At 45.7% G+C, this 14,360-nt stretch overlaps 1 protein-coding gene across 2 annotated transcripts in view; it reads left to right on the top strand.

Annotated features, from left to right (window-relative positions):
* TRIM67 (tripartite motif containing 67) overlaps positions 1-14,360 on the top strand; it is a 49,091-nt gene that overhangs the window by 9,302 nt on the left and 25,429 nt on the right. For both annotated transcript variants that reach the window (XM_084832176.1, XM_084832185.1), the window contains exons 2-3: positions 4,334-4,429; positions 6,723-6,845. In XM_084832176.1, the coding sequence (XP_084688302.1) occupies positions 4,334-4,429; positions 6,723-6,845 (219 nt within the window). The remainder of the gene's footprint in view (positions 1-4,333; positions 4,430-6,722; positions 6,846-14,360) is intronic.

The following is a 14,360-nucleotide window of genomic DNA, read 5'->3' as shown; positions in this document are numbered from 1 at the left end:
TCTTGTTTTAAAGGGTTGGCAAACAGGGTTTTTGTTTTGTTTCGTTGCCTGTTTTGCTTTAACGTATCAGGAACATAGAAACAGTTGTAAAGCAAGGAAACCTGCACTTCTGAATAATCAGACTTGCTTTCAAGGGGGTATAGTTGGTCAAGGACACAGTGAGTGCAGCAGGCCAAGCTGAGTGACCCCCTGGCAGTTTTTCTTTGGATCTGCAAACACAGCCTAACACAGCAAAGCACATGCAGCCAGTGAATAATGACAGTGGGGGAAGTGAGGCTCGGTCCTGAGGTAGCTACTTTGGGGTGGGGTGGGGGTGCGTGCACAGAATTTGGGGTGAGCTGCCCCAAGCATAGCAATGCATAGTTATAGCACTGGTTGTTGGCAGGATATGTGCCTGTCAAACAAGGGATGGGCACACTTTCTTGCCTTGCTTGTGAACTAACTATTGATTCATTGATTGATTGATTGGATTTGCATCCTGCCTTTCTACCAAGAAAAATGGCACTCAGGGTGGCTTCCAAGAAGCTGTTGAGAGCAGAATGTTGGACTATGTGGATGTTGGTCTGATCCAGCAAAGCGGTTTTTATGGGAGGGGCTATGCCCAGTGTTGTAGTGGTACATTTTAAAGTGCAAGCACTCATCATGAGAATCCCTGTAGCCACGCCCCCAAGGAGAGTCCAAACATGCAGGCAGCAGTGCTGATCCATGTCTGTGTGTGTTCATGCGCACGCATGCGCAAGTGTATAATATCCAAAGAGCAGCAGTGTATAATATCCACTTTATTAGGATCAGTAGTAGAACAGGGAGCTGGCAAAGGGCAGTGTAGTGGTTAGCTCAAGATCCCTCTCCACACAGCTACTGTGAGGATTGCAGCTTAACTCAGAGGGAACAGGGAAGCCCGAGGGGAGTGGCAGATGACCTCATCATCCCTGTTAATCCAAAAATCCCAGCACTTCAGCCCTGCGAGCCCTGGCCCCACTACACCATTGACTGGACCAGTGGAAGCTGGTGGCTCTGATGTCAGTGGGGTGGTGAATCCACTCCGGGTTTCAGTCAGAACCAGTCAGAACTCTAAAGGAGCTATCCAAGGTGCAAATATCTCCTTTAGAGTTCTGACTGAAACCCAGAGCGGATGCACTGCCCCACTAAGATTGGAGCCACCAGCCTCCACTGGGCTGTACCACCAAACTGCCTTTGGAACAGTGTCTCCCCGTGCTTCAGAGTTAGGGTCTCAGCTGTAGAAAGCAGGCCTCAGTAGGCCTGAAGCCTCCCATACTCAGCAATTTGTAAGCTGCAGTCAGCAACCAGATCAAGTGAGGGAAATCAATATTCATCTGTTGCTGCTATTACAGACAGAATAAACAATGAATGCTCATCTGAGGAGAAATAGTGGAATTAATGCTTACTTGTAGAATCAATAGGGAGCCCATCACTGCCTGTGCTGTTATTGACAGAGCCAGGTGCAAGTGGTTAAGAAAAACCTGGGGGAAATAGCTGCTGTCAGGAATTATTCATTGCTTTAAGCTGTAATCCTATACGCTTACCTGGGAGAAGGTCCCATTGAACTCAGTGCAGCTTACTTTTGAGTAGACATGGCAAGGATTGCACAATTCAGCAGTGGCATTTACATCCTTGAGCTTCAAAGAAAATCCATCCAATATTTTGTGAAAGAACTTGGGGGCTGCAGGAAAAGTATATGGTTTACAAGGGCGTGGTCAGCTCTTTAATTATTTTGTTTTCTAGGACACTCCTGGCTATCTACCAAGGCACATGCACTCTTCTGTGACAGTAGATGGCCTGCAGACGGGCAGAAGAATATTGTAACAAAAAAGACTCCCAGAAAGTCCAAAAGGAAAGGCAGAGTATATATATATATATAGTGCTGGCCTAGCTCTTAAGAACTGGGTTTTGAGAGCAGTCCAAAAATAGAAGTAAATATGAGAAGGGGGATTTTCAGCAAGAAGATGGTTCAGGGGGAACAAGCAACCTCCTGTGTGATGGTCCCAATCTGGACTGAGCCCTCTGCTGTGATGATAGAGAGACAGACAGACAGACAGAGGTTGTTGTAAAGCAGCACAACAGCAAAGCAACAAGGAGGCTCCACTTAAACAATCCAAAGTTAACCTATGATTAGTTCTCAAGTTAACTTTGGGTTGTTTAACCCATGAATAATCCATTGTGTCCAGATTTGCATGTCACGTTCACACCCTCTGATCGACCCACTCAAAGGTTGATTATGTAAAGTGGAAGTGGCTCACACACAGCAACCAACCTGGTAAATTGTTAATTAACCCACAATCTGCCACCATTATTATGTGCAAACAGGGCCACAGTCTTGTGAGAACGTGCACACCGTCAGCTAGCTGGAAATGAAACGTCTACCACTCCCATAGTTCAGTAACGTTAACTTTAAAAGTTGGAACATTGCCAACATCAGGAAATCTCATTTTGAAGAAGAGACAAATGGATTTGCTGAAGAGTGAACTTTATTTACAATGTTCCGGAATAACACATTTCAAACCACAGCTGGCCATATATCTGTTTCTTTCTTGGAATAACTTTATTGTGTGATGTGTGCTTGTGTATATTCACTCTTCTTTTTCTTATTCATAAGATGTAAATTATTATTTCCTACTTTAATAAAATGAAAGAAAAAGAAAATCTGCCCTGCATAAACTGATTACCTAAATGCAGATTCAGCTTTTTAAGGCAAAACTATGTGTTACATGCAAATATCGGTGACGTAACAGCCCAGAAGCAGGGGTGTTTTTTTTCTGCTTTAGGACTGGCTGTTTGGGAGCGGAGAAGTAGTGGGAGGAAAGGGGTGTTTAACCCCTTTCCCAACCCATTGCTTCTTTCTCCTAAATCAAAAGCACCCAGCTCCAATAGCCCTTTTCCCTGCTGGGATGCAAATGCAAGTTAAACATCTCCCCTTGAAATAGCTTTGCAAGCTAAACTAAGATCTATCAGATTGCAGGTACATGTGTTTGCAGGTAACATGTAGCGTGGCCCTAAATCTTACAATGTAAGTTAATGTTCTTTTAATGAGAGAACAAGTAAGTTAACATAAATTCTGATTCCCATAGTCAGGATCCTGAAAGGAAAAACAACAGTATTGCAAAGTTCTATTGAGAATGTGGCCTCTGACTAACAGAACTGTCCTCTGTGTGTTTGCTCAGAAGCAAATCTCACTGTGTTCAGTGGAGCTGCCTCCTAGGTCAGTGTGCATAGGACTGTAGCCTTAAGAATGTAAAGAGATGGGCAGAGCAATCCTAAAATGGTGGCAGAGGGGAGATTCCATGGCAAAGAAACTTCCTCACCCCTGCCAGGTTGTGTTGGCTGGGACCGAATGTGCACGTGCATGTGTGGGGTGGTCTGTCCATCCGTCGTCCCCTTCCTCAGTTTGGCCTTTAATTCCCCCCTTCCTTTGACACTAATGGGAGGCAAAATAAGTATTCCAACTCCGCTCTTCCAGGCTTTCTAAGGGTGGGGGTGTCAGGGGAATGAGGAGGCTTTGGGTCTGGTAGATCCAAGGCCTCCTCAATATGCCCCCCAACATGCCCCCAGAATGCCCCCTTTTCAGCCCCACTGCCAATGGAGCACAGCAGCAGGACAACAATAGCAGCTGAGCATCCCACCTCAGTGCTGGGGAGGCCTCTGGTGGGAAACATCCCTCTCCACCGGTGAACCTCTCTGTGGGGTGGCCACTTACTCATGGTCAAAAAAGAGGAATTATGTCATCAAAAAAGACGATAAAAGCGGGTGCCAATTTGCATAACATTTGCATATGCAAATTGGTATGAATAAGTGCGAGCTTAAACATAATAACTATCACTTAAATAGAAAAACAAGGCATCTCACCATAGTGGAGAAAGTGACCAGGTGCCTGCTTTGCCTGCTGCCCAGTGCTATGTCTGGATGGGCACCCTCAAGGCCCCCTGCTCACTCTCCTTATGGTTCTTTGACATTAAACCAGACTTGGACTGGTCAGCCTATCAAACAGAGGACACGTTCCAGTAGAGGACTGTCCTATGTAAAATGGCCACCCAGCCACCCTGTCCACTTGTGGCAAGGGAGGTCCACAGCATCCAGTGGCCCCTCAGTTGCTCTTCCCAAGATTTCAGGATTGCTGCTTTATAGTGTCTACAGGACCAAAATAATCCTGAATGGAAATAATTTAGAAAGTTAATAAGTCTTGATCTTTTTCTTTAAATAAAATCCCAGTTCTAGCAAGCCTTGGAACACTTGGAATAAAAAGTACGTATTTTAGGCATTAATTGGAGAGGTTGACCATAATCATATATTTTGTTTCACTGGACTTTGTTTCTTACAGGCGCAACTGTCTCAGGCTCTAAATGGGATTTCGGATAAAGCAAAGGAAGCGAAGGAATTTCTGGTTCAGCTGAAAAATATTTTACAGCAGATACAGGTAATAATTACAGGATTCTTGCTGTTTGGGATTTTGTATCAAGTGGTCATGACTAAACTGGTTGAGTAAGGGCACAATCCTATGCATGTTTAGTCAGAAAAAAGCTCCCAGCATTCCCCGGGAGTATAAGAATCATTATTTTGACATTTTAACATTTGTGGAATTGAGTGATGGACAGTGGAGGCTGGTAGCTCCTATTTCGGGGGGCTGGGAATCCATTCCAGGTTTCAGTCAGAACCAACCAAAACTCTAAAGGAGCTATCCAAGGTGCTGAGCCCTTGGTTCAGCACCTTGGAGAGCTCCTTTAGAGTTCTGACTGAAACCCAGAATGAATTCACAGCCCCACCAAAATTGGAACCACCAACCTCCACTGGTGATGGAACGCCTTCTCCCTTACGTACCTGCCTGGATATTGAGATCTATTGGGGATGCCCTCTTAACAGTGCCACACGTGCCAGGGATTCGATATGTAGCAACCCAAGAGAGGGTATTCTTGATACAGGCATCCCAACAATGGAGCTCCCTCCCCATTCAGATATGGTCAGTGTCAAGCCTTATAAGCTTTCGGTCCCAGCTGAAGACCTATTTGTTCACCCAGACTTTTGACTGAATCTGTGTTACTGTGTTTTGTAAATCATTATTCATCTGTGTATCTACTCTCTCCTGTTTTAATGGGGGGGGGGTTTGTATGATTTTATTGAATGATTTATTGTATGATTTTATTGTGATTTAGTATTTTACCCCACTTTTAGATTATTGTATAACAAAAAACAGCTAATAAATTTTGTAAATAAATAAATAAAATAACTATATTATTTAAGGCTGTAATCCTATGCACACTTACTAGGAAGTAAGCGCTATTGAAATCAATGGGATTTGTTTTCAGGCAATTGTGTTTAGAATCTGGATGTCAACTGTCAATCTGGTTATAAAGATTTCCTTTATACCAAACACCAAACAGTGGTGTTTGGAAATGGAAACTCTTACTATACTGGTGTATATGGACTGGCCCCCTGAATATGCCACAGAATGAATATTTCCTTTTCTGATTAGATGTCCATAGTTTCCATAGTTTGCTTATAGAAGAGTAGTAAAAGCTCAACCTATGGAGATGATTTTCAGGTAGAATCAAAACAATCGTGCAGATAGTTCCACATGCCCAGAACCTGAGGTTTTTTTCAGCCACAAAAGTTAGCATTGTTTTCACTTGGTGTGCATTTTAAAAACTGCGTGGTTCATGCATCTGCACTAGAGTGCCCAGTTGTTGAAACTCAGCCCCAGCACAATTTCTGCGCATGACTAATGGCAACAGAAGGGCCGCGGTGGCTTAGTGGTTAAGACGCTGAACTGCAGACTGGAAGGTCGGCAGGTCAGCAGTTCGAGACCCGAGTGCTGCATGACGGAGTGAGCTCCCATCTTCAGTCCCAGCTTCTGCCAACCTAGCAGTTCGAAAGCAAGAAATTGCAAGTAGATAAATAGGTACCGCCTCAGCGGGAAAGGAACAGCGTTTCGTGCACCTCGGTGTTCAGTCATGCCGGCCACATGACCACGGAAGCGTCTTCGGACAGCGCTGGCTCTTCGGCTTAGAAACGGGGATGAGCACCGCACCCTAGAGTCGGACACGACTGGTTGGGGACACCTTTACCTTTAATGGCAACAGAGAACTGCGACTAGGGATGGATGACTCGGTCTATTTCTGGTCTGTATCAGGTTTGCATGTATTCAGTCCTAAGTCCATTTTATCCAATTTACACATCAGTCTGCAATTTAAAAAAGCAAATGCACAGACAAAAATTAACGTCGATTTTCGTATGCAATTTCTCCTAAAATATGCATTTTTGTACAGAATTTCCCTAATATATGTATTTTTGTGTGAAGTTTCTGAGCTGAGAACTCAATCCAAAGGACAACGGTGTTCTTACCAGCATGTTAGTTCAAGAAGTGCAAATTAGGTTGGTGCATTTAAAAGCATTCCTGGCCGCTGTGCCTCCACAGACAGCACGAAAGCCAGTCTTGTTTTACAGTAACATTTCCCCAAATTGGGGAGAATGAAATATGCTAAAGGTTAGGGTATATCAATCTTCTGGCACAATCATCTCGATAGTATCCCTGTAGACATTTTACAGCAAGCTGTTATGAACGCTACAACTTGTAAAGAATCACGCAAGCGGCCTGATCTGCCAAACCCTTTAGAAAAGAATAGAAAAATGAAATGCAGGCAATGCATTGAATAAGGCAAGCCTTTCTGCTACAGAAGTGAGCCTCCTTCTTTCTTTTTTATTTTGTCTTCAAGGAAAATGGCTTGGACTATGAAGCTTGTCTAGTTGCTCAGTGTGATGCTCTGGTGGATGCTTTGACTCGTCAGAAGGCAAAACTGCTCACAAAAGTTACCAAAGAGCGTGAGCACAAGCTAAAGGTGAGTTAAAAAAAAACCCCACTGACAAATGCCATCAGTACATGGACTCCTTTGGGATATTATCCACTGAGTAATACCTCAACTTCAAGTCAAGACCCATTAGATCATGGGAGAGCAAGTTGTGGCCCTCTAAATGTTTTGACCTACAACTCCCATGATCCCTCACCATTGGTTATGCTGGCTAGGGCTGATGGGTGCTGAAGGCCAAAATTATCTGGAAGCCATAGGCAGTGCCCTTCCACCTCTCCCCACCCACTTGTGGCAGAGAGATCCCCCCCACAAACAGGTACACTTGCTCTGATGCATTTGCTGCACTCGCTGATTGCGACGCATGATCTTCTCTGGCCCTCTTCCGACAGACTCAGTAGAATATTGAGAATCTCACCAGCCCCAATGGGCACCTGCTGCCACTGGCCGTATGTTGTCCACTCCTGCATTAGACTGAGGGCAAAATTGCACGTTCTCTTGGGAAATGTTTTCTCAATCCAACAGTTGCTGGGATAAACATAAATGCAAGAACGTGTGGGGCATTTGCAAGAGGGGAATTTATTTATTTAAAATATTTCTTGGCCACCTTTCAGGGCAGAAGCCCTCCCAAGACGGCTTACAACAAAATAAATAAAAGTTAAAATATTAAAAGTGATAAAAACATAAAAACATAAAAACAATAAAAGCCAACAATTAAAACAACAATTAAAACCAACAATAAAACCAACAATGATGTTAACAGCAGCAACAGCACTAGTCATATCATAGAATCATAGAACAGTAGGGTTGGAAGGGGCCTATAAGACCATTGAGTCCAACCCCCTGCTTAATGCAGGAATCCAAGTCAGAGCATCCCTGACAGATGGCTGTCCAGCCTCATCTTGAATGCCTCCAGTGTGGGAGAGCCCACCACCTCCCTGGGTAATTGGTTCCATTGTCATATTGCTCTAACCGTCAGGAAGTTTTTCCTGATGTTCAGCCAGAATCTGGCTTCCTGTAACTTGAGCCCATTATTCCGTGTCCTGCATTCTGGGATGATCGAGAAGAGATCCTAGCCTTCCTCTCTGTGACAAACTTTCAAGTACTTGAAAAGCGCTTTGTTGCCCTCCTCTGAACCCTCTCCAGTTTGTCTGCATCCTTCTTAAAGTGCGGTGCCCAGAACTGGACACAGTACTCCAGATGAAGCCTAACCAGTGCTGAATAGAGGGGAACTAGTACTTCCCGAGATTCAGAAGCTATGCTATTAATGCAGCCCCAAATAGCATTTGCCTTTTTTGCAGCCACATCACATTATTGGCTCATATTCAGCTTGTGATCGACAACAATTCCAAGATCCTCCTTGCTTGCAGTGTTATTGAGCCACGTATCCCCCATCTTGTAACTATGCATTTGGTTTCTTTTTCCTAGGTGCAGAACTTGGCATTTATCCCTATTAAATGTCATTCTGTTGTTTTCTGCCCAGCGCTCCAGTCTGTCAAGATCACTTTGAATTTTGTTTCTGTCTTCCAAAGTATTAGCTATTCAGCCCAGTTTTGTGTCATCTGCAAATACTGCACCTCCTCCTCCAAGTCATTAATACAAACGTTGAAGAGTGCTGGGCCCAGGACTGAGCCCTGCGGTACCCCACTTGTTACCTCTCCCCAGTTTGAGAAGGTCCCATTGATAAGCACTCTTTGAGTCTGATTCTGTAGCCAACTGTGGATCCACCGGATCCTTGTTTCATCTAGCCCACTTTGAGCTAGTTTGCTCATCAGGATATCATGGGGCACCTTGTCGAAAGCTTTGCTGAAGTTGAGGTATATTATGTCCACAGCATTCCCACAGTCCACAAGGGAGGTTACCTGATCAAAAAATGAGATCAGATTCATCTGGCAGGATTTGTTCTTGACAAATCCATGTTGGCTTCGAGGAATTGCTGCATTGTTTTCAAGGTGCTTACAGATGGATTGCTTTATAATCTGCTCCAGAATTTTCCCAGGGATTGACATCAGACTGACTGGTCTGTAGTTCCCAGGTTCCTCCTTTTTACTCTTTTTGAAGATAGGGACAACATTAGCCCTCCTCCAGTCATCTGGCACTTCACCCATCCTCCATGATTGCTCAAAGATAATAGTGGTTCTGAGAGTTCTTCTGCCAGTTCCTTTATTACTCTAGGGTGCGGTTCATCTGGCCCTGGAGCTTTGAACTCATTCAAAGTAATTAGGTGTTCCTTGACTATATGCCTATCAAGGTGTTCCTTGACTATATGCCTATCAATCTCAAGCTGCAATCCTGCCCCTTCAGCCTGTGCTTCGCCTTTGGCAGGGGGCTCATAGACCCTCTTTTGCGAGAAGACTGGGCCAAAGTAGGAATTGAGCACTTCTGCCTTTTCTTCGTCATCTGTTATCATTTTGCCATCCTTATTTAATACCTGAACACCCATTTCTTTCCTCTGTCTTTTACTATCCACGTAGCTGAAGAAAGATTTTTTGTTGCTTTTAGCATCCCTCACTAACCTCAGCTCGTTCTCAGCTTTAGCCTTCCTGATGCCATCCCTGCAATTCTGTGCTACCTGCCTGAACTCTTCCTTTGTAGCTTGGCCTTCCTTCCACTTCCTATATGTGCACTTTTTTGTTTTCAGGCCATCTCTAAGCTTTTTGCGAAGCCACATTAGCTTCTTCTGTTGTCTTCCACCTTTTTTTCTTGTTGGAATTGTTTGTAATTGTGCCTTGAAAATTTCCTTTTTTAAAAACTCCCACCCATCTTGGACTCCTTTTCTTGTTAGTCACTTGCCATAGGATCTTACTTATCATTGTTCTGAGTTTATTAAAATCAGGTTTTCTAAATCCAGGGTATGGGTTTGGCTACACTCGGCTATTGCTTCCTTCAGAACCATGAACTCAAGTATAACATGGTCGCTTTCCTCCAGAGTTCCTGTAACTGCTACTTTACCCAATAAGTCATCTCTGTTGGTTAGGATCAAGTCAAGGATAGCTAATCCTCTAGTTCCTTCCTCTACTTTCTGTAGGAGGAAGTTGTCTACCACACAAGTCAGGAATTTCCTGGAGGAACCATGTTTTGCAGAATTTGTCTCGCAACAAATATTGGGGAAATTGAAGTCCCCCATTACTACTACATCATGCTTCCTTGAAACATTGGCTATTTGCTTTTCAAAAGTTTTATCCTCATCTTCACCTTAATTGGGTGGCCGGTAGTAGACTCCGACCACCAGGTTCCTTTTATTCTTTGCTCCATTTATTTTATCCCAGATGCTCTAGGGGCTACCAAGCTCATCCTCCTGTATTTCTGTGCAGAGATATGTATTTTTCACATATAGTGCAACCCCACCTCCCTTTCTGTTCCTCCTGTTCTTTTTGAACAAGTAATATCTTTCAATTGCTGTATTCCATGACAGTTATCCCACCAAGTCTCAGTTACACCTATCAAGTCATAATTTCCCTCCTGTATTAAGAGTTCAAGTTTGTTCTGTTTGTTTCCCATACTCTGGGCATTAGTATGTAGATAACGAAGACCATGTGCTTCATGGCCCGGATTTCTTCCTACAAGTTTGTGGAGACTATTATTGGGCGCTATCAGAGCTGTTCTCTTCATTGCGGTGCATGAGCCTATGTCCATTGTTACCCCCAACTTTATATCTCCCTTCCCTGTAGGATTTAGTTTAAAGCCCTCCTGATGAAGTTCTTCATGCTGTGGCCAAACACATTCTTCCCATCCTTTTTGAGGTGCGACCTGTCCCTTGCCAACAGTCCATCTTCCAGGAAGTATAGCCCATGGTCCCAGAATCCAAATCTCTCTCATTGGCACCACCTTCGTAGCCAGTCATTCACCCGGAGTATTTTCCTTTCCCTTTGAATCCCTGTTCTCACTACTGGAAGGGTGGATGAGAAAACTATCTGGGCCCAAAGTTCTTGAGTTTCCTTTCCAAAGCTTCAAAGTCTGACGTGATTTCTTCGTAGCTCCACTTGGTGGTATCATTGGTTCCCACATGGATGAGAAGAAAGGGATCCCTGTCAGTGGGCTTTATGAGTGCAGGCAACCCTTCAGTCACATCTCTAATCCGTCCTCCCGGGAGACAGCATACCTGGCGAGTCCATGGGTCTTCACGACATACTTGGGTTTCGATCCCACGCAGCAAGAAGTCTCCCACTACTACTATTCTTCTCTTCCTGTTGTTGTAGGCCTCTAACAGTAGAAGGCCAAGGTAAAATAATATGTTTTCAAGGACTTCTTTAAAGTCTGCAGTGATGGAGCATGGCGGACCTCCAAGGGCAGCTTGTTTCAAAGAAGTGGGGCCACTGCAGAGAAGGCCCTCTCACATGTGTTCACCCACCTGACTGCTCTCATGGGTGGGCAAATGAGAAGGGCCTCTCTTTCTGATCGTAAAGTGTGTGCAGGCTGATATGCGTGTAGGCGGTCCTTCAAGTAACTTGGTCCCAAACCATTCAAGGCTTTAAAGGTCAAAACCAGCACTTTGAATTGGGCTTGGAAACACACCGGTAACCAGCGCGGCTGGTGCAGTATAGGCATTATATGATCGAATCGCCTTGCCCTCACCAATACTTGGGTGGCCGCATTCTGCACAAGCTGGAGTTTCCAAACTGTCTTCAAAGGCAGCCCCATGTATAGCGCATTACAGTAGTCCAGCCTGGACGTGACTAGTGTGTGGATAACTGTGGCAAGGTCCGTCCTCTCCAGATAGGGCCGCAGTTGGTGTACCAGCCTAAGCTGGTACAAAGCACTCCTGGACACCACAGTCACCTGGGCTTCCCCAGTTAGCTGGGGAATGTTAGCTGGGAAGATATGGTGCCAGCAGATTAACCTGTCCTGTGTTTGTGGATTATTCCCTACAAGTTCTCCACTGCTGTGCACCACCTACCACCTCTGGCTGGGCTTACATTTCAGAACTCTGCTGAGTTTTAAGTGGCCTGGAGGGCATTTGCAGGAAAGACTAAGTGGGCAGAGGAAGTGTTGAATACACCTCTTACCCTGGCTGATTTCCCCCTGCACATGCCCCAGCCCCTGCATTAATATTGCAAGAGAAACATAAGGTTGGGACTTCCATGTTTTCCCCATAACACCTAGTTCCATCCCAAGCAGGGTTTTGGGGATCAGTGCTGAAAGAAGCCCTCGTCTTTGAGCCACTGTAAATAAGAGCAGACAGATGAGCTCTGAGGAACCCAGAGAGCATGGCTATACAAATGTTTGTGCTAAAGCAATGCTTCCCCTTTCTTTTTCCCTGCCTATCAGGAAAAGTCAGGCAGTCCCCCTGAAAATAACTGGCCAAATCCTGAAGATTTTACTTGCACTTTTCCTGAGATCTTTTACTTGTATGAGATTTTACTTGATGAAGGCTGGTGGCTCCGATGTCAGTGGGGCGGTGAATCTGCTCCGGGTTTCAGTCAGAATCAGTCAGAACTCTAACGGAGGTATCCAAGTTCTGACTGGTTCTGACTGAAACCTGGAGCAGATTCACCACCCCACGGACATCAGAGCCACCAGCCTCCACTGTGATTACTAATGCTTGTTTGGGGAAGGAATTTACTAAGAGTAAATGGAGATTCAAAACACGCCAGACTCCACCTTTTGGTGGACCCCAAGCAACAGGCCTCTAATCTCCTCCTACCTCCTGTTGCAGAATTTTACCCTTCTGCCGGGCTCGGCCAGAGAACAGACACTGACTTTTGTTTGAGCGGATGTTTATTACCAGAACATCAAGTTGTGGTGCAGTCAAGAGTTGCCAGTGTGGCCCCTCGGGACTGGACCCAGAACGATAGGTGACTTTGATACTTATACAAACAAGTAAACAAGGCACATGATTTAGACTTTGGTCAGTATTTGGTGCAGCGCTGAGTCAAGGGGCTACAAACTTTCTTCAGAGGAGGTTTTCCAGTTTCCAGAGACGAGGGCCCTGCTAGGCACTGTGACTCATGCGCAGTAAGTTAATCAGCCACCGTTCTCTAGCACTAATTCAATCACTACATCCTACGTGACTCTCTGCAGCTCCGCAACACACTCCCATGCTAACAATGCAAGTGGTATTTTCCCACTTCACTCTGCCTCCCCCAGCCACCCCGGGCAAGATGCTTCTCTTCCAGCCACAGTGTATTACTGTTTACTCCCTTAATTGACTCTTCTTGATGGTCTTCTAAGCAATGGAGGGTATATTAGGGATTATGCCTAGTCCAGGGCTCATTTTGGCTGCTTACCCACCCATGAGCAGCTCCTTGGTTTATCAAGTGCTGATGATGCAACCGCACTGATCTGTCTTGTCTGCCATGATACCTTTTAGGAACAGGAGCAGGTGTCCTGGGGCAGTATCTAATGGGTCTGCTGCACTTACGCAACTGACGTAGCACTAGCGTAAGTGACCTCTAGCGCTACGTAGGAGTGCACGAAAGCCACTTACCTGGTCTCGCAGCTTTTCGCGGTGGGGGGGAGGTGCTTCACTGCTCTCCCCCCAAAGTTCAGGCCGGGGGGGGGAGGCTTCCCGCCTCGCCCGGCCAAAATTCAGGCCGGGGGGGAGGCTTCCCGCCTCGCCCGGCTGAAATTCAGGCCGGGGAGGAGGCGCCTCGCCTCGCCCGGCCGCGAAATAAAAAGTTAAAAAAAAAACAACCATGCCCCCGTGATAGGCTACGTGACGATTAATGTAGCCTATCACGGCTAGATCTGCAAAGTCAGCCGTGATAGGCTACATGACGATTTACGTAGACTACGGCGAAAATAAGGGCAACGCAAATAGCGTTGCCCCTATTTTCGCCGTAGTCTACATAATCTTTACGTAGACTACAGCGACCAAATAAGGAATGTGAATGGCGGCTCCCTATGGGGGCCGCCATTAGCCGTACACGCTTTTTTTTTTTTTTAAGTCACCCGTGATAGGCTACGTGACGATTTACGTAGCCTATCATGGCTGACTTTGCAAATCTAGCCGTGATAGGCTACGTTAATCGTCACGTAGCCTATCACGGGGGCGTTTTTTTTTTTTTACTTTTATTGGAATGGCAGCGGCGGCAGCCAGTCGAAAGATTGGCTGCCGCCCCCGCCCATGACGAAGACCCGACGAACCGCCTCCGGGACCAGCCGCCAGGAGGGACATTTGGGAAAGGTAAGTCCCGTCCTGGGGGGGGGGTGCGGGGGGCGGGGGGGGTACAGAGAATTTCTCCCCGAAACTTCTTCGGGGGACTGAACACGTTGGCGCTCGGCCCCCCGAAGTTTCAGGGAGAAATTCTCCGCCAACCCTAGCGCTACGACAGTCGTGTAAGCTGGTACGACAGGTTTCCCCAGGAAAACCCATCGCACCAGCTTATGCTACTGCTGTTGTTCTAGAGCTTACTTACACTGGCACAAAATCAACTGTGGCATGGCTGTGTTGGATCCTACCCCTGATTTGTTTACCATCATGCTAAAAACTGGATAAGTTCCACCAGTTGTATTGCCCCAGCCTTGGCCTCGACCTCTTAATTTAGAGGTGCCAAGATAGTGATAAATCACACCCAGGTTTACTTACAAGGAGTACTTTATTGGTAA

The sequence above is a fragment of the Heloderma suspectum genome, chromosome 1 (genome assembly GCF_057233095.1).
Source record: "Heloderma suspectum isolate Gila_16-S chromosome 1, 16-S_ref, whole genome shotgun sequence".
Lineage (NCBI taxonomy): Eukaryota > Metazoa > Chordata > Lepidosauria > Squamata > Helodermatidae > Heloderma > Heloderma suspectum.
The sequence above is the reverse complement of the archived record's forward strand: the minus strand, read 5'-3'. Positions and strand labels throughout refer to the sequence as shown.